At 37.5% G+C, this 21,256-nt stretch overlaps 1 protein-coding gene across 1 annotated transcript in view; it reads right to left on the reverse strand.

Moving 5' to 3' along the window:
* Positions 1 to 301: 301 nt before the first annotated feature.
* LOC110205630 (sodium-coupled monocarboxylate transporter 1-like) overlaps positions 302 to 21,256 on the reverse strand; it is a 28,677-nt gene continuing 7,722 nt past the window's right edge. Inside the window, 12 exon segments of the mRNA XM_020982324.1 lie at positions 302 to 609; positions 3,023 to 3,102; positions 5,979 to 6,082; positions 6,634 to 6,845; positions 7,683 to 7,769; positions 8,764 to 8,798; positions 8,801 to 8,830; positions 14,042 to 14,098; positions 14,101 to 14,153; positions 17,378 to 17,466; positions 18,012 to 18,141; positions 21,000 to 21,140. Coding sequence (XP_020837983.1) covers positions 487 to 609; positions 3,023 to 3,102; positions 5,979 to 6,082; positions 6,634 to 6,845; positions 7,683 to 7,769; positions 8,764 to 8,798; positions 8,801 to 8,830; positions 14,042 to 14,098; positions 14,101 to 14,153; positions 17,378 to 17,466; positions 18,012 to 18,141; positions 21,000 to 21,140 — 1,141 coding nt within the window. The 3' untranslated portion in view covers positions 302 to 486.

Genomic DNA, 21,256 nt, shown 5'->3' on the forward strand with positions numbered 1-21,256 from the left:
GCCCCTTTTTCTATTTGAATTTAGATTTGAATTTGAGGCCACTGGTTTAGAGCATTAGAAAACTTTCCAATTTAAATAACTGTAAATTAGACTTTCAAGGGCTTCAGTCTGGTTAGATGTAGTGGAATGATCTGACCTCTGGAAGGCGATACACTTTGGATGATAAGTATGCTCTGATTTAGCAAATCCCAAACTATTGGTGACATGGCCCTTTTGTTATCATGGGAGAACTGGTGGGGGGAGGTCGGCATTAGGACCAAAGGAGGTTGTTCTGGAAAGATCAATAATACAACAGAGGCAGTTATAAGGCAAGGCTTTATCAAAATCTCAAAAACACAGCTCAATTAAAAGTCAAAGCAAGCCAAAGGAAAAACAAAAACAAAAACAGGCAGACAAACCAGATGTATTTTAAAGCAAAATCTAAATTCAATTCAATAATTTTGGAAAGTATTTTTTAAAAACAAAACCACTCCAGTTCATCCTACATCAACAAGGCCCACTGATTTTTCTGCTCTCAGCAGTGGAGTACATTTCAGTGTAGCTGAAGGTAGGGTTATCAATTCCACCATCTTCCTTTGTGTGAGGCTGAGGGTTTAAGATTAGTTTCTCCTAAAAGAAAGTTAAATGATTACATCAAAATTGCAAGGATTATTGGTTTTCATCTGTGTAGGTATTCCCTCCTCTAGTGCAGATTGCAACTTCCCTATGGAGTGGTGTGCTAGTAAATGTTTAACAACCTGCTCTCCAAAAAAAAAATTTTTAATGCAAGCTTTTAAGTTTAATCTGTATTATTAACACTTTCTGCAACACTTTTTACAAATTAATTTATTTTTAGTTTTCAACATTCACTTCCATAAGCTTTTGAGTTCCAAATTTTCTCCCCTTCCATCACCTCCTCCCTTCCCAAGATGGTGTGCAATCTGATATAGGCTCTACATATAACATTCCTATTAAACATATTTTCACATTAGTCGTGTTATAAAGAAGAATTAGAACCATTATATTCATATACCACAACTTGTTCAGCCATTCCCCAATTGACGGGCATCCCCTCAATTTCCAATTCTTTGACACCACAAAGAGGGATGCTATAAATATTTGTGTACATGTGGGTCCTTCTCCCATTTTTATGTTCTCTTTGGGATACAGCCCTTGAAGTGCTATTGCTGGGTCAAAGGGTATGCACATTTTTATAGCCCTTTGAGCATAGTTCCAGATTGTTCTCCGGAATGGTTGGATCAGTTCGCCACTCCACCAATAATGCATTAATGTTCTAATTTTCCCACATCTTCTCCAACATTCACCATTTTCCTGTTTTGTCATGTTGGCCAATCTGATAGGTGTGATGTGGTGCCTCAGAATTGTTTTGATTTCTGCAGCACTTTCTTAGGACAATCAACAATAAATAAAGCCCCAATTTACAGTGCCTGTGAATTTCCCAGGTGCCAATTCTTAACATTGAAAATTTAAACCAGAAAGAACTGTCTCTGGCACATCTCCGCCTTTATGCACTTTAATATGTGGTCTTTGTGAACGGCTGTGACCACAAAAAATCACCTCCACCCTTCTGGTGAAGCATGTCTTTGAATTTAGCAAGGCTGGCCTTGGATGACAGAAACAAACACCTGACAGCAAACCATACTCAAAGCCACTCCAGAAGGACAATTTAAACTGTGAAATCAGATAGTTATTTGCAGGGAAGGGAACTAACTAAGCAACTATTCAATTTTGACACAATTTGGGAAAAAAAGTTGCTTTTTTGCAAAGTAATTAAATTCTCAAACTAAGAATTTAAATTCACTCATTTTAATTAGTTAATTAATTCAAAGTCTTAAAGGGACAGAGTTTGTACACCATTGTTATGGTCTGAGAATTCTGGATTCCCTCCCTAGCATGATAAGGTACTAAGGGATGAATGGCAGGAGGAAGAGGAAGGGAAGCTGTGTATATACACAATTTAAAATTATGATGTTCTACTTCCTTTTTTATAATATTTTTAATTTTTTTCCAATTACATGTAAAGAAAGTTGTCAACATTCACTTTTTTTTTGATGAGGCGATTGGGGTTAAGTGACTTGCCTAGAGTCACACAACTAGTGTCAAGTGTCTGAGGCTAGATTTGAACTCAGGTCTTCCTGACTCCAGGGCTGGTGCTCTCTCCACTGCGCCACCTAGCTGTCCCAAACCTTCACTTTTGTAAGATTTTGAGTTCCAAACTTTTTTCTCCCTTCCTCCCCTCGCCCCTCCCCAAGATGGCAGGCAATCTGATATAGGTTATACACATACAATCATACTATTTCCACATTAGATGCTCTACTTCTTTGAAAAGTTCCTTAAATGAATTTCCTATTCTAACAAGGGAATACTGCAGAACAGACATGAATCATTAAATGTCACAAGTTATTTCATGAAGAGATATTCCCTCTAGGTATAATTTGGCCACCCCTTAATTTATTGGGGAGGGAGGTCCACACTTGTGATTTTATTGGTGTAGGGAATTCTTATTGAAGAAACTCCCTCTACTAACTCAGATCTTCAGCCGCTCTGCAACAGTAGTTTTAGAGACCTGCCTGGGCCACTGAGAGGGTAAAAGACTTCCCTAGGCTCACGCTCCCAGCGTACATCATAAGCCCATGTGTTCCTGTCTCCAAAGGTGGTTCTCTTCACTATGATATGCCATGTGTTTCCATACCCTTAATATATGATTTCATAAGTTGATATAATTGAAAAAATCATCATCTGATAGCCAGCTTTCTAATGATGAAATAAACTTGGCTAAACTGGTCCTTGGACTCTAGGCACCAAGTCTTCCATTATTAATAGAATCTGCCTGAGCTCCCATTCCGTTGGCATTGTCTTTAACCTCTGAGAGTCACCTTCACTTCATTGGAATGAAACTTTGGTGGAGATATCAGAAAATCATTAATTGTTTCTTTTCCTCATATTTCCAAGGGGGGAAAAAAAGCTAGGACATGATTACCAAACACAGGTATCTATGTAACAAAAATTAAAGGCAACATACCCTCCTGAAAAAGTCAAAGTTGGATAAAAAATCTTCTTTGGTCAGTAGGAATCTGTCATCCAAACTCTGTTTTCTTCCTCCTGAAAAAAACATAGACATTGCATTTTAGAAAACATAATTGCAGTTAGTCTGTGAAACAAAGTCAATTTTGAATTTCTAATCCGAAAGGAAATCTGTAACTCTTAATGAAGTCCAGTGGTTTTGTAGGTTTTAAAGGACACACAGCATGCCTTTCTAAATACTAGAGAGAGCATAGGCACTTCACAACAGTCGGTGTTGTCTAAAGATCTAGGGTAACTTAATGACTTTATTTCCCTAAGCTCATGAGATAGTTGGAACTGTCTGAAGTCCTTGTGAATATTTTGTTTTGAGGTGCATGCTTCCAGATTATTTTCCCTTGCAAAAGTTAGAAATACCACGTCTCTCAGCATAATTTGCCCAGCAGGAATACTTTGTAACTGGTCCCTCTTTTTTTTTTTTAACTTTTTAAACTCTTTTTTTTACTGGTTACTTTAAACTGTGTTAAAGTCCTTTTAAGAGATCAACAAAATTCGACATGATGTTTTACTTCAGGTTTTTTACAAGGGTCTCAGAGACACCAAGGCTCAAAAAGATTTAGGACAGAATAAGAAAAAACTTAAGTTGGTAAAACAGACAAGACCAGCTGGCATCACAGAACCACAGAGTTGGAAAAGACCTCGGAAGTCACCTAATCCAACCTTTACATGAAGTATGACTCCTCTCTATGATATTCCCAGCAAATCATTTCTCCCTCCTCAGATTTCTTCTGACGCTTTGGACCTCTCCCTTATTTATAGTTACCATCTTCTAAATTGTATTCCATTTATTTGTGTACATGTCTTATTTTGCCTATTACTATAGGTCATCAGTTTCTCGAAGTTTGGGCTGTCATATTTACCTTCTGTGTCCATCTTTCTGTACATCCTCATGTTCTAGTATTCCTTAAATTGCACTGAAATGTTCATCAAAGCTGGAAGTTGAACACCTTCCATTTCAGGGAACCTCATAAAGCAACCCATGTTTGAGTGATTTTACTTTTCAGAAAGTTCTTACTTATATGAAGCCCAAGGTCTCCTTCCCCATTTTCTTCCCTCTGAGACCAAGCAGATAAAGCTGATCTGTTTTCCATTGGACAACCCAAAATAGCCCCAACTACCTTCTCTGGAGTTACCTAGTCAATGAAAACACAAGCTAAATTTTCTCTATTCATTCTAAAATTACACATTGATAATCTGGAAGCCCCAAAACTTAAAGGTGAAACCTTAGGTTCTGGTGGTTTGTTTATATTCTGATTAATTCTACTGGCATTACAGAGAAGCAATGCTTCAGGATTCCACTCCTCAACTGGAATTTTTAAAGCCAGGAAGAAGAAAGTTCTCACCTCCATAAATCTGAAGGCTACTCCTTTAAGATCTGTTTCCTATATTGGGGTATGAAAAGGAGACTCCATAGACATTGCTATGGAGACTATATTTAGATCAAATGTTATAGCATGGTTCTTTTTACTGTTGCGAAAATGGGAAAAGAAAGAATATTACTTAGACTGTTACAAAAAAGGCATTACAGGCAACCAGCCAACAGAAACCCAAATTCAAGTACTATGAAAGCTAATTTGTATCCTTATATTTGGTGACATTCTGCAAATGAATCAAAAAGAGTATTCTACTCTGCCACAGCTAGTAGCAAACATCAGCTCTCATTGGAATGCCCTGTTTTCATCCTGTAAATATGTAGTCTAGCAGGAAACATTAGTAGCGTGCTTGTCTGATTGACAATATAGAGGAGTGAATAGAGTAAGAAATGACTTGAATGAAAAAGCATTTATGGGACAGGTAGGTGGCCCAGTAGATGGAGCACCAGCCCTGGAATCAGGAGGACCTGAGTTCAAATCCTGTCCCTGACATTTGTTTTCCTACTCCTCCACAGCAGTCTTGCCCCTTCTTAGGTACCCCACTCTTCCCTACCCCACCTTTCTACTTCCTTTTTCTGTGTTGTCTCATCCCATTAAAATGTTGCCAATTATATTAATAGTTTTCCTCATATTGAACCAGCCCAGCATTCTGGGTATAAACCCAACCTAGTCATGATGTGTGATTTCTGTGATATGTCAGTGTAGCTCCTTTGCTAATATTTTATTAATATTTTATTTGAAAATTTTGCATCAGTATCATTAGGGATTGGTCTTTTGTTGTCTTTCTCTGTTTTGACTCTCCCTGGTTTAGATATCAAGACTATAGTTGCATTATAGAAGGAATTTAATAGATCTCTTTTCCTTACAAACGGTTCAATATTGAAATTAATTGTTCTTTTAATGTTGGTTAGCATTTACTTGTAAATCCATCTGGTCCCATGGTTTTCCCCCCTTTGGGAATTCATTTATGGCTTATTCAATTTGTTTTTCTTATAGTGGATTGCTCACATTCTCTATTTCTTATTCTATTAATCTGAGTACTTTTTCATTTTTTAAGTACACATTCATTTCACTTAACTTGTCTCAGAGTTTTGGGGTTGGTTTTTTTTTTGGTATATAGTTGTCAAAAGTTTCTCAGAATAACCTTCATTTCTTTTTTTTTATTTTTGATACTGATAATTTGGTTTTCCTGTTTTTTAAAAAAATCAAATTACCTAGGGCTTTATATATTTTGTTTTCCTTTTTAAATAGCTCCTAGTTTTATTAATGTTTTATTCAATTCATGCCACTGAAATGTCAGCTTCTTATATTTTAGGGCAGGGACTGTCATGCTTGCTTGTATTTGTACACCTGTTGCTCGGCATAGTATCTGGCACATAGTAAGCACTAAATAAATATTTATCTCATTGGAGGGAATAATTCATATGTTCTACCAACAAAACTGTAGTAAAAATAATTAAAACAAATGACTATAAATTGCTGCGTAAATGTTACCTCAAATGAACAGTAATTAGACACAGGTACCTGTTAGGAGACTAATGATGATTCCCACAAATAGAGTGACCAAAGTCCCAATGGTACTGAAGTGCATATATGATAAGGAATACCAATTATCCATTAGGGGAGTTCTAGAAGGGAAAAAAGGAGCTTTGTTATTTGTTTGTGACTCTCATGGCAAGAGTGAGGTACAAGCAATGGACAGTCCAAGTACTCCCATGGAATCCATGAAATCTTAAGAGACTGAGAGGAAGAACTCTATCTGCCCTTTTAGGTGCATGCCCCAGTGTGAAACTGATTGGTCAACAGAGACAAAAGTTAGCAGGACAAGAAGGCAGGGATCTGCATTGTTCTAGAACATTCCAACATAGATAGTATGCCAAATCCATTAAGGTATTTAAGCATCATCAGTCTAAAGCATATGTTACAAGACTGTAGATTTAAATGTAGATGGTGCCCTTAGACATTACTGAGTCTGATCCTCTCATTTTACGGGTGAAACCTAGAGACCTTAAGTGATTTATCCAACATCACACAGCTAGTGAATGGCAGAGCAGAGATTTAAACCTAAGACTCTAATTCAAAATCCTGTGAGCTTCCCAGAAGTCTTCTCTCTTCTTCCTGTACCTTGTGTAGTTGTTGGGTTTTTTTTTAAACAACATTTTAAAACCTATTTCAATACCTTTCGGCACTATGAACCTGCAAAGTACTTGTAGAAAATGGCATTTCTGTGGTTGTGGTCCAGTTCCCCTGGTGGTGGAAGTCAGTCATGTTACAGCCATCGGTAATGAGTCTCAAGGGTAAAGTCCTCTCCGGAAGGGGGGGATAGAGCTGAGCTCCAATTCCAATCCAAAGGGAAATGACAAATCCAGCAGTGACACCTACGAATGCTCCCTGCAAAACAGAAGTGCTTTTGAGAGTCAGGAAATTAGTTGGCTGTTGTCCTTCATTCTCAAAAAGGACCAAAATGATATCACTACGTTGGGGTCAAGGTACAATGTGTCCGACTGTGTGATCTTGCAAGGTTCTACCACGAATCAGACACTAACTGTCCATAATGATATTTGGAGTGGAGATGTCTCTAAATTTGTATGTCTCACATCAGAAATAGTTCTTTTTGGAAAGGAAAAGAAATGGGTAGGATATTGATCACAAAAAAAAGAACCTTTCTCACAAAATAGCTATTCCGAAATGGAATGGTCTGCCTTGGGGAATAGTGGGTTCCCCCATGCTAGAGGTCTGCAAATAAAGACTTGATCACCATTCCTTGGTAAGTTTGGATAGGAAATTTTGTTATATATTATCTCATTTGTTTCTCACAACTAACCTATAGAATAGTTAAGAAAAAAACAGTAGTATTAATGTTAATAATAATAATAATAACTGAGCATTTATATAATGCTTTAAAGTTTGCAAAGTGCCTTATAAATGTTACCTCATTTTAGCCTCACAACAACTCTGGGATATAGGTACTATTATTATCCCCATTTTACAGACAAGGGAATTGCAGCACAAGTAAATGATGGATTAGCTCCATTTTACAGATGTGAGGTTAAAGGACTTTTTTGTTATTCTATGATCCCAGTTGGGTCAACAAAAGAATTTCTAAACTCCAAGAAAAGCCACCAACATGAACTATCATGGGTTACATTTTTACCAGTGAGAAAAATTGCTAATTAACACTGTACTTTAGGGAAAGATCTTATGTTCACTTTTATCCTTTATACTTACCATTGAGTTGACAAAGGGAGTCAATATGCCCAGAGAAAACAAACCCAAAAGGGGCCCACCAATGATACCAAAGATACTGATAGCTGCCTAAGGACAGAATAAAAAAGTCACAAATTAGTTGTAAGATCCCCACTTTCAAAACAATTAGTTACGTCTCCAATATGGAGAGGAAACAAGGGTAGAGATATACTAATAGTCTGGCTTTCTTAAAATGGAAACAAAGGATTTTATGGAGGTCAGTGAATACAGGTGTGTTGGTAAATGTTTCTAAACAACTGACACACATACATACATACATTTATATATACACACACATAAATATAATGTATTGTGAGAAACGAATGTTTCTCTATTGTATTTAATAACTAATTAGTGAATCAGAACCAGGGTTTTCCCCCTTTTCTACTTCCCCATCCAGAAAGCAACCAGTGTGAGAAATCTCTCTTAAAGATTTACTCAGGCCAAGATCTAATCAGACAATAAAAGAAATTCTCAGTTTGAGTTAATGTGTGTATTCCTGCTCACTGTGTTTGCTCAGACAGGTCTGGGGAAGTGCTGATTCTACCTTTTGTCGAGACAGGTAATATGGAAATTGATGTCTCTTTGACCAAAATTCGGGTATCCCAAGACTCTCATTTTAATATAGCCCACCCCCCACATTGTGTTAACCAATCAGAGTTGAGTGGTACCCTTCAGGAACAACTACTTTTTGAAAGGCATATGAACTGTGAGCCCACAACAATGAGATGTCTTTGGTCTAAGACAGATGGTCATATAACCATCTTTTTATTAATAAACATGGTGGCCTTATTAATAAAATGATTAAATTACCCAGAAACTATATCGAACATTTTAATAGCCACAGTATATATTTATATTGTATATTAATTTGTTTGTATGCATAATTTTATTATGCTATTATATATATTGTATTAGTATTCTCAGCACCTGGCACAGTGCCTCACACATACAGGACCCTTAATAAATGCTTGTTAATCGATAATTAAGGTTAAAAAAAAAAGGAACGCAAGGGTGACTGCTCACCACTGAGCCTACTACAGAACTGCAGGTCTATTCTTACCTGTAACAAAAACCCAATAAGCGATGCCAGGGCGCCATTCCCATGCACAGAGCTCCAAACAACACACCTGGGGGAACAGATTGAAAGTCAGGCTTAGAGCCTAACGTACCTAATGAATATTCCCAGTGTAATACATTCATCACAGCTTCCAAACAAGGTGATGATCAGACTGGGTCCAAGGATGGCCAGAGAGATCAAAGCAAGCAAAGGGGTTAAAAATGGGGTGTGTGTTTCCTATAGGAAAAGCAATGTGCAAAGATGATAAATAAAACCCTTGTGCTGTGCTTAAGGATTAGTTGAAACACTAGATTATATTGAGTAAAGAATCCCTGGAATTAACTGTGGAGATCCTAAGCCTATGGACTATTATTAGTCTAATCCTTCACAAACATTTGTACTTAAGGGAAACTTAATGTCACTTTTTTTTTTAAGTTTACCAGTAACAGAGTACTTTTATTCAAAACTACTTTGTTTAACTAGATGTCAGGGAAGAAGGAGAGAAAGGATTAGATTTGTGATTTTATTTTTATAGAGACTTACCATGTGGAAACTCTCTAACATTGGCATTGCTATGATTGGATTAAATATTTAAAATATTAAAATCTAAATTTTCTGACTAAGGGTTTAGGGGAGCAAATATGAATCAGTTATAATCTGTATCCTTGGGCAGCTAGGTGGCACAGTGGATAGAGCACCGGCCCTGAAGTCAGGAGAACCTGAGTTCAAATACAGCCTCAGACCAAACACTTGACACTTACTAACTGTGTGACCCTGGGCAAGTCACTTAACCCCAATTGCCTTTAAAAAGAATAAAATAAAATAATCTGTATCCTTTCAAGGAGTCATCATTATCAATGAGATCACAAGTCCACTTTCTTTTTTTTTAAATTTTTTATGTCTTTATTGACATTCTGTTTCTTACATGATCTTAGTATCTCATGTATCCCTCTCCCTACCTCTCTCAGAAGAATATAGTAGAGAAAGAATGACTCAAAATTGAATGGATCTTATTATCTCTCAAATTGATGTATTTCTGAAAAGAACTATACAAACATAAAAATGTGGGTAGTAGAAGCAGGAATCCTACAAATCTCACTCTTATTTGAACTAGAAAAAAAGTGTTGTATATACACCCCTCCCAACACATACTCAAAGAATTTGGTGCAGAAATAAATTAAAGCAACTATCTCTACATACCCTATTTTCTATATCAATTGTTTTTAGTAGTAGATATCTTAACATTTTCTTCTGTTCTGGTCTTTTGCTTTGCTCTGGTATTTCTTATTGTCTCATTGAATTATTGATCCTTGGGAGTGGCAATAACCCTCAGACCACTGGTCCTGCTTCCACATGAACCCTCACAGCCATCATCCTAAAAAGCAATTCTTGTGGAGGAGTCAGCCATCTCTCCCAACTTCCAACCAACTTCCACATACAGAGCAGTCAAGTCAGCTTAGCTGAAGCAACAAGGCACCCTGAAGGGGACACAGGAGGCAATGTGTTCCAGAGAAGCCAAAACACCCCTACCTGCTTGACCACTGGCTCTCTTTGTACTCTACTAGAGACAGACCAGAAACCTGAATCCGAGAGCCTAGAGAAATAACAATGCTTCTAGCTCAATGCCTACAGCCATCATCCATAGAAGCAACCATCACAGAGATTCAACCTGCTCATCTAGGAACTACAGCCACAGCTACTGGAGACCTAAAAAAGAAATTCTTGTCACCAAAGTCCTCGATGCTGTTCAAAGGTTCAGCATCAGAAGCTGATATGAATTTATCAAGTGGAATGGCATTAAAGAAGAGGCATTACCTGCTTTGCTGCAGGTAATAAAGCTTACAACATTCCACCCTTGGTCTCAGTCCTATCATGGCCACACCAGGACTAAAACCACATATTATGCTTAATAGCAAATAATTCAAAGATCCATTCTAAGTGGATTCTAAAGGATTTTGGACCCTAAGGACCATTCAAATATCCATTCTAAAGGCTTCTGAACCCTAAGGACTATGGAACCATCTGACTTATAGCTGAATGCTTCCATATGTATTGTCTCTCAGACTAGAATGTAAGCTCCTTGAGAGCAGAGACTGATTTACTGTTCTGTTTGTGTCCCCTTATGCTTTGCATGTAGTAAGCACTTAATAAATTTTTTTTAATATATTAATTCTTTGATCCATTCTATTTTTCCAAGAATTCACTATTTGGTAAAGTTTTCTACCTTCTTTTCTATGTTGTGTATTCTCTTTCCAAGTGTTCTAATTTCATTCAGTCTTATTTCAGCTCTTCTTTCATTCTTCTATCTAGTTAGAGTCCTTGTGGTCAATCCATTCCTTTTTAGAGGGTTCTATTTGTACTTATCACATAGTTGTTTTTCTTTTTCTGAGATTTTATCTCAGGATTATCTTAACTCATCGCATTTCTCAGAAATAAACTTTAATAGGAATTTAATTAGAATATGCTAAGTGTAGGCCCACAGTCACCAACACCTTTCACGAAAAGAGCATTAACCTACCTAAGGGTAATATTCTCAGTGAGCCTTTCCCCCTGCAATTCTTAGGGCTTGCCATCTGGATACTATCCTATGAGAATTTAGACTCTCCTAAATGTTTTGGTATTTGTCTTGCAGATGGTTCTACCTACTGTGTGCTTAGTAGTCCCTGATAATTCCCTGCTGAGCTCAGTTCTGTCTCTGGTGAGTCCCTGAGGGATGGTGAAGTCCTATTATCCAGTTAATTCTTATGCTTAGCTTATGGTTAAAAGTTGAGGAAATTGGAAATAGAACCACTAGAGAAATTAGGAGGAGTATTATACAGTGGACCAGATGGTGTGGTTTCAGTTCCCTAGGAATAGATATCCCTGAGATGGAAAGGGAACTGAGATATGTGTAATTTTAATAGACTGAGGGAAAGGGAGCCAAAGGATAAGTCTCATGCAAAGGATTATAAACTTTTAGCTTCTGTATCCAGATATAATTTATTGCAGGTGTCTTAGCACAGAAGTTACTTTCAAGTCTTTCTAGTTCTGGTAGCCAGTTTTACTTGTTTGGTTTCTATCATCAACTGGCCTTTGGCTCCATTGTGACTTTCTGAGCTATTTGTGATTTGGCAACAACAGTGATTGTGGTTTGCACTATTGCTTTTTTCTCCTTTGTCAAGAGTAGTGAATATTTTATGGTAACATTTAGAACAGATATTTGAGTTATTTGCTATTAAGCATAATATGTGATTTTAGTCCTGGTGTGGCAGTGATAGGACTGAGACCAAGGGGTGGAATGTTGTGAGATTTATTTGTTTTGCGCAGGTCTCAGATCCTAAGGGTCTAGTATGGTTGTATGGCAATTTTTAAATACATGCATAGCACTTAATTATGAAGACCCAGAATGGGGATAGGTTAAATTCTTTTAGGGGGAACATATAAACCAGTATCAAGAGGGAGAATAACTTCAGATTTGTTTGATGAATGTTTTATCTCCATGCAGATTGTTGTCACTGATCTGAGTATATCCTCATAGGCAGGAACCTGGAGAGTTATACCTCTACATTCTTGCTGAATATTCATTTCTATACTCTTACTTCATGTTTATATTTAGCAAAAAAAAAAAATTAAATTATCTGCCTCACTGATTGAATCTCTCCAGATTGGGAACTTGCACTTGGGATCAGCAAGTACCTGGCCCAAGACACTGGGATTTCTGCTTTCAGTCTCTCCCCTATCCAATCCATCCTTTGCTGCCCAAAGAAGTCCCAACATACAAAGACATTGCCTTCACTGTGTTTACTACCCTGCTCAAAAAGTTTCATTGGGTCCCTATTGCCTCCGGTATAAAAGAAAAACCCCTTAGCCTGGCATTAAAGACATTCTATGATCTGACTTCAAACTATCTTTCAAGCTTTATTTCACATTCCTCACTTTTACATACTCTCTGTATAATACCTAATCTATCCTTAGCAATCAATCAATCAATAAACATTTATTAAGTGCCCACTATGTGCCAGGCACTGTGCTAAGCACTAGGGATACAAAAAGAGGCAAAAGACAGTCCCTGCCCTCAAGGAGCTTCCAACATAAAGGGGGAGACAACATACAAATGAGCTTGAGAGAGAGAAGGTGCTAGAATTAATAAGGGTGGGAAAAGGCTTCCTGCAGAAGATGGGATTGGGAAGTCAGTAGGTGAGTTGACAAGGGAGAATATTCTAGGCATGAGGGACAGCCAGAGAAAAAGTCCGGACCTGGGAGATGGAGTGGCTACACTGTCAAGGAAACCAACATGGCTACTTCCTAACCTGAAAATTCCACTTCTAGCCTCTGTACATTTGTAGGTCTGTTCTCCATACACATCACTTGCTCCTCATTTCTGCTTTCAGAATGCTTACCATCCTTTAAAGCCAGCTCAGATGTCACCTGTTCCCTCTGATTTAGCTGTAATTCAGCATGGGATAGTGGAAAAAGTTCTAGGTTGACTTGGAAGACATGAGCTCGGGGGGCAGCTAGGTGGTACGGTGGATAGCGTACCGGCCCTGAAGTCAGGGGGACCTGAGTTCAAATCTGGCCTCAGACACTATAACACTCACTAGCTGTGTGACCCTGGGCAAGTCACTTACCCCCAATTGCCTCACAAAAGAAAAAGGCATGAGCTAAAACCTTTGCCATGATGATTGCATAGTTCCTTTAGTCTCTCTGATTCTCAGTTTCCTCACTTGTTAAAAAAAAAAAAGGTGGGGAGGCAGTTGGACCAAATGACTGGAGATGTTTAACACAGGAACAGAAGACTTAGGGGGTCCATGAAGGCTCTACTCAATTATTTGAGAGTTTGTAACCTGGAAGAGGGATTAGAATTACTCTGACTACAGAGGGCAAAACTAGGAAAAATAAATAGGAATTCTAAAAAAAATGCAAATAGAGGCTTGACTCTCTAATAATTAGAGCTATTGAGGAGGGGGCTGGAGGGGTTATAGGTCCCCTCTCATTTAAGGTCTTCAAGTAAAGTCTGGATTACCACTTAGTAGGTAAGCTATAGAGAGTAGAGGTAGGAGTAGGACTTCTGTCCAATAAGGGTCTCGTCCACTCCGATAGGCTATGGTCCTGTGACATCTGCATAAACTTTCACTTCTAAATCTATGATCGCACGTTATTGCAAAAATAGTTGACCATCCTAAATTGAGCCAGCCACATAGGAATAAAGATTTTTTCATATGATAAACATCCATCCATATTTTTGAGGACGGATATAAAAAGATATCATACACAAAACCATAAAAATTCAGTGGTCACTTACTTGTTCCTTTCAAAAGCCAAGATAGAGTCTTTTCTGAGAGTGACTGAAAGTGAGGTTGATGAGGTCTTCAATAGTTACTAAAGCTAAAGCATTGATGCTGGAGGACACTGTACTGAAGGAGAGAAGTGAAAACTTTATTACTTTAAAGCATTTTAAGAAGATTTTGTTGTTATTGTTATTTACTCATTTTTAGTCATATCAAACTCTTCATGATCCCTTTTGGTGTTTTCTTGGTAAAGATACCAAAGTGGTTTGCCATTTTCTTTTCCAACTCATTTTACCAATGTGGAAACTTGAGGCAAACAGGGTTAAGTGACTTGCTCAGGGTCACACATTTAGTAAGTGGTTGAGTCTGCATTTGAACTCAGGTCTTCTTGATTCCAGGCCTGGCACTCTCTCCACTGGGTGACCTAGGTGCCCATTATGAAGACCAAATAAATAAATAAATACACAATAAAGAAGAAGAACTTGGAAAACAAAAATTGGTAATAACCATTGGCATGTAATTCAGTTCATATGTTGATGAATTTCTTCAATTCTCTGCATTTTTCTTTTTTGCCCAAGACATTTCCTACATCTTGTGGCCATAAGGTGAGAAATAGGCCATAGACTTGCTAATGGGTATCATTCCCAAAATCTTCCAGATTTGGGCAAAGACAAACATTTTTATCATCTTTGGAGAAATACAAAATCAAACGAAGGTAGTATAAAGTAGATACAACAATGGAGACATACAAAATTGGGAGAAAAACAGAAACATACACAGTTTAGTTCATGGGGCACCATGACCAAGTAGAAATTAGAATATCCTGCCAAAGGACCATACGTTAACAGGCTGTGGTAAGAGTACAAAGGGCATATGTGCTTTGTTTTTCTGCCTACAGACAAAAGTAAAGCATCCTCCCATAGTCCTTCAGTATAATAATATCTAGTCTATTTACACTTGTTGAGTCATTTCAGTCACGTCCAACTCTTCATGACTCCATTTGGGGTTTTCTTGGCAAAGATACTAGAGTGGTTTCTATTTCTTTCTCCAACTTCTTTGACAGGAAAACAATAATGCCAAGCAGTATAAGACACACAGAGGCTCTGATTCCACAAATAAAATCATAGATCTAGAGTTGGAAGAGATCATTCAATCCAACCTTCTCATTTTACAGATAAGGAAACAAAGATCTAGAAAAAGCAAAATACTTGTCCAAGGTCCTATGGGAAGTAAATTGCAGGACAAGGATTTGAACCCAGACCTCCTTACTACAGTATGCTGGTGTTTTTCCCACAGTACTTCAGTACCTGATTGGATTTAATCCAGTTCCACAAGCATTCACTGAGTTCTTTCCACAGGCTAGGCACCATATTAGTTAGGTACGTTAGTGATGCAAAGACAGAATTGGAAAACAGTCCTTGGCCTCAGAGTTTGCATTCTACTTTCTATATTATGTTCTACATAGCATTGCTAATGCTGCCTCTGTACTCCTGGAAGGCTACAAGATCATAAATTTAGAATTTCAGGGACTTTAGAGATCATCCAATCCAACCCTCTCCACCATTTTACAGACAGAAAGGAGTTGACTTGACCAAGGTCACACATGTAACAAGTGGCAAACCTGGGATTTTTAAAACCCAGGTCCTTTGATTTCAAGTCAGTTCTCTTTCCTCTACACCACACTATCTCTCTTCTCCCAAAAAGACACAAATAACCATGATGAAAGCAAAAAGGCTTGATTTTTTTTCACCTTTGTAATGAAAGAACTAGTATAGTCCATCTTTCTTAAAAATATGCTATAATTTTATTTGAGGAGTAAAGGTGGAAAAAAGGGCAATCTATGATTTTATTGGTGTAGGGAGCTTCTAGCATGCACACTATGAATGCAGATAGATTACTATTCAGCAACTTGTGCTCCAAGAGCATTGATTAGGCCAAAGAGAGGTTAAGTAATATGCACAGACTAGGATAGCTAGCATATTTCTAATGCGGGAATTGAACCTTGAAGGTCTGACCACGTTGCCCCCCCCATTCGATAAACTCCATAGATTCCCTATCACTTCTAGGATCAAATATAAAATTTCCTGTTTGACATTCAAAACCTTTTATTACCTAGCCTCTTATCAGTCTTCCCATACCTTACTCCTCACCATATACTCTTTGATCCAGCAACACTTGCCTCCTGCCTGTTCCATAAACAAAACGTTCCATCTACCTGCTTTGGGCCTTCTCTCTGGCTGTCTCTCATGCCTGGAAGCTCTCATTCCTCAACTCTGTCTCCTGGTTTCCCTGGATTCCTTCAAGACCCAACTAAAACCCAGTCTTCTAGAGGAAGCCTTTCCCAATCTCTCTTAATTCTAGTACCTTTCTTGTCTTAAGTATTTCCTATTTCTCCTGTATTTAGTTTGTACAAAATTGTTTGCTTGCTCCCTCCCCTTTCCTTCCCATTTGATAGCCACACCTATACATAGATGCATCAGTAACTTGGGATTTCATTGGAATAGGAAGGAATTCCTTCCACCAATACAAGCAACACTTCTATATCTTAAAGTTCTAGAGCATTGCCTGAGGTAGAAAGAGGTTGTGAAGGGGCAGCTGGGTGGTACAGTGGATAGAGCACCGGCCCTGAAGTCAGGAGAACCTGAGTTCAAATCCAGCCTCAGACCAAACACTTGACACTTACTAGCTGTAAGTCACTTAACCCCAATTGCCAAAAAAAAAAAGAGAGAGAGAGAGAGAAAGAGGTTGTGACTTGTCCATGGTAACACAGTTAGGAAGTATAAGAGGCAACATTTGAATCTAGATGTTCTTGACTCAAAGACCAATGTAATCCACAATGTCATGCTGCTTCTTCATATATATCTTTGTATTATATATATACACATACACATATGTATGTTTATATATGCGTATGTGTATGTATATAAGTGTATATATACATATGTATGCTATATGTATTATTAGAAAATTTATTAAGCCACCTATTTTTGGTAAATAGTGAAACCTTTTGAAGTAAAAACTGTTGACATTTAGTCATTATTGTTGAAACCTCAAAGGGAATATGGAAACATACTACATAAAATGATGATGATGATAATAACAATAGTAACTAGCATTTATGTAGTTCCTACCATGTGCCAGGCATTGTGCTAAGCACTTTAAAAAACATTAATTCATTTATCCTATAGACACTGATGAAATCACAGTTCTTTGAAGTATTCAATAGAATACACACATGAGTTGCATGTTCGCCATTCTTATATTTAAAATTCAACTTAACTCATGAAAATATGAAGGTCATTACAAAGCACTCCAAAAATCACACTCCAGGAATTACATAAAGTTCGTACCTTAATGTTCCACCATATACACATGCCACAAATAGTCCTGGGAGTCCGGGATAATCTCGCATAATGTCCATCACCAAATAGGGCATGAGCTGAAAGAGTCCCAGATTTACTAAGGTTGTTCCTTATTGTCAGAAAATATGTTTGTTCAGCTTTTTTTTTAACTGCTGGAGATAGATCAATTTCTCAGTTATCTAAGCATTGTCAGAGAATGAGTTATTTCATATAAATAAATATTTCAGATAATTGTTTAGCTCTCTGCCAAAACTTTATTTTTGTTTGTTGGTTGGCTGAAAAGCTTCAGTACTGCTCTGCTGCTGTGTGATTTCCACAGTGCTTACCACCAGTAGTTATATTTGTAATTAAGCTAATTTCCAAAACATGACTAGTCTATTATCAATCAGATATGTTATTATTAATACTCGCTCTTAAAATTTGTCTTTGATTTTAATTTTGGACCTAGGATTACTTATTCAGCTATAACTTGGAACGTACAAATTTGCTAAATCTTTTAAAGCAGCTCTTAACACATATTTTTTTGCTTAATAGGTAGGATTTTTATGAATAAGCATGGTCATTTCACAATATGCTTGAGTAATTTGGCTAGTGCATTCACAAAAGAGCAACAATACTGAACCTGGTCTGGTGCTGATATTTTCTTTGAAGTCCAAGGATCACAGTCATGGTACCTTGAATAAATGGCAAGCCCACAAAACACAGTACAGGCAAGAATTATCCATTGTCCTATAAGATTTATATAAAGAGACCTAAAACAAAAAATACAATTCCATCATTTTAATGCAAAAAGAAGCATCACATGGAGGGGGAAGCAGAGCATTTTTGGTTCCACATTACATTAAGTAAATACACATTATCATTTAGTTGGGCCAAAAATGAGTTTTTGCTCTGATTTAACAATCTTTCTGACATCAGAAATGTAGGTTGCATTATGGCATAGGAGTAAAGCCAATTAACTTGGGGCCTGACAACCTGGATTCAAATTCTTTCTTTTTTCACTCTCCACCAGCTGCTTTCTTTAGAAATCCAACGGTAGAACTGATCCAACCTGTCTGGAGAGCAATTTGGAACTATGCCCATAGGACTACAAAACTATGCATATCCTCTGATCCAGCAATACCACCACTAAGTCTGTATCCCAAACAGATTTTTTTTCCCAGCTGAAGACAAGATTTATTAAAGATCTGCCATATTGGCCAGACTCTTAAGGAATCTGAGCATCTGTGAGCTGTTGGCTAGATTGTAAGAATTTGAACAGTGGCTAGATTATAAGAATCAGAGCCCCAAAGAGATTTTTTAAAAAAGAAGAAGGACCTATTTGTACAAAAGAAATTACAGCCATTCTTTTTTTGTGGTGGCAAAGAATTGGAAGTAGAGAGGATATCCATAAATTGAGCAATGGCTGAACAAGTTGTGGCATATGATAGAATACTATCGTGCTATAAGAAATGACAAGCAGGAGGGTTTCAGAAAAACACAAGAAGACTTATATGAGCTGATACAAAGTGAAGTGAGTCAAACCAGGAGAACATTGTACACAGTAACAGCAACATTGCACAGTGATTAACTATGAATGACATAGCTGTTCTTAGCAATATAATGATCCGAGACAATTCCAAAGGACTCATGATAAAAAAAAAAATGCTATCTACCTGCAGAGAAAGAATTGATGAAATCTGAATGCAGATTGAAACATATTTTTTATTTTATTTTTCTTGTCTGTGGGTTTTGTTTTGTTTTGTTTTTCAGTCTGTGTTTTCTTTTGCAACATGGCTAATATGGAAATATGTCTTGCATGATGGCACATACATAATCTATATCAACTTGCCTTCTCAAAGAGGAAGAAGGGGAGAGAGAGAATCTGGGAACTAAAATTTTTTAAAATGAATGTTAAAAATTGTTATTACATGTAATTAAAAATATAATTTTTAAAAAAAATCTGAGCTCACAGATACTCAGATTCCTTAAGAGTCTGGCCAATATGGCAGATTACAAAGAGTGTGGTCATGCCACATCACGATGAAACAATCAGGTTAATAAAATATTTGGTTATTCCAAAGATTGCATTTTTATTCATAGTTCCAAACAATTATCTCCTCTAATTTTTTTCACCTATTTAAGTAAGCATATTTCGGAATCCTGAACACACAGTGTAAGATGGGTAGGGCATTCACTTCCATTTTACAAGGAAATAGGTGCAGGTATTTATGGTGCTCTCCTATTCAGATCTACACACCTGCACCTAGCACCCTCACATTCACTTGCCCTTACTGTAATAGACCACGGTGTCATTAAAGTAGAGCCACCTGCACATAACAGATTGTTATGTTACCATGGCAATCAATTATAATCCCCAGATGGATCCTTTTGAGCAAAATGATTCATCCTCCCCAAGCCATCAATGTTAGAAAACAAGGAAACACGTCAGTCCAAGAAAGCTGTTAGCTTCCATAAAGAAATACTAAATGTCTGAGGGAGGATTTGAACTCATATCTTCCTTAACTCCAAATCTGGCACTCCAGCTGAAGATAGTGAGGTCTTTCCCTTCCTCCTCCTTTAGAATTAAAAGGAATCTGAGTGGTCATCTGTTGCAGATGAGGAAACAAGTCCAGAGAGCTAAGTTGTCCAACATAGATAGTGACAGTTAAGATCTGAATCTAAATCCAGGGCTCTGACCAGTGCAGTACACTGTCTCCCTAAAGACTTGACATCACAAAGGCCTGCATTCAAATTTCACCTCTAACCTTTATCAGCTGTGTAACCCCGAGCACTTCATTTAAACTTTCTCAGTCGCATTTCTTTCATTTGTAAAACAGGGATGATGTCTATAGCACCTACTAATGTTGTTCTGAACCTCAAGTGAGATCATATATGTAAAGCACTTTGCTAAAATTAAAATGCTTTATAAAAATCAGCTTATCGTTTATCCAGACCTGTGATTTTATCATTGAGTAAAATGTCAGTGATAGAGATGAACAATTTGTCTGTAAATGTTGATTAAATGAATAAAAATGAATAGAGCACTGAGCAGTGAAGTGAGACGTGCCCATGATCTCATAGCTGGCATATACGAGAGTAAAGCTCTAAATTCAGGTCTGACTTCATTCAACACTTTATCCACCTTACCCATGCTGCCTCCCATTATTATAGCATACAATCATCATCATCATCACCATCATCACCACCACCATCATCATCACCATCACCACCATCATCACCATCAGCATCATCACTTACCATTATGTTGTTATTATGCTATTACGTTGTTGTGTTATTTACCACTTCAGTTGTTTTCCGACTCTTTGTGACCTCATTTGGGGTTTTCTTGGTAAGATACTAGAGTGGTTTGTAATTTCCTTCCCCAGCTCATTTTACAGATGAGGAAACTGAAGCAAACTGGGTTAAGTGACTTGACCAAGGTCACACAGCTAGTAAGTGTCTGAGGACAGATTTGAACTCAGGAAGATGAATCTTCCTGACTCCAAGCCTCGCACCCTACCCACTTTGCCACCTAGCTGTCCTATTTACCATTATATAAAGGGTTAAACCTTTATAAAAAAAAAACTGAAGGACATTTAAACACCATTGAGACTAGAGTCACTCTTACATTTTTGCTTGGAACCTGCTTTTACAGGCGATGTACCTCTGAACCTGGGATTGATTAATGCCATAGATACTGGTTGATGTGAAAGTTCCCCCAATGATGATTGTCCAGAAGGTATACCTTTGCAAAGGGTTTGGATTGAAGCTAAATGAAAAGAAAAAAAGAAGACAAAATGTCAGACTATTGCACAGAGTATAACACTGTGGAAACCTTTCACGTTCAAGCCCAGTAAAATGAAAAGTCATCCTTTGGAAGTCTGA

This window comes from Phascolarctos cinereus, unplaced genomic scaffold, assembly GCF_003287225.1.
Source record: "Phascolarctos cinereus isolate Bilbo 61053 unplaced genomic scaffold, phaCin_HiC Scaffold_1;HRSCAF=81, whole genome shotgun sequence".
NCBI lineage: Eukaryota > Metazoa > Chordata > Mammalia > Diprotodontia > Phascolarctidae > Phascolarctos > Phascolarctos cinereus.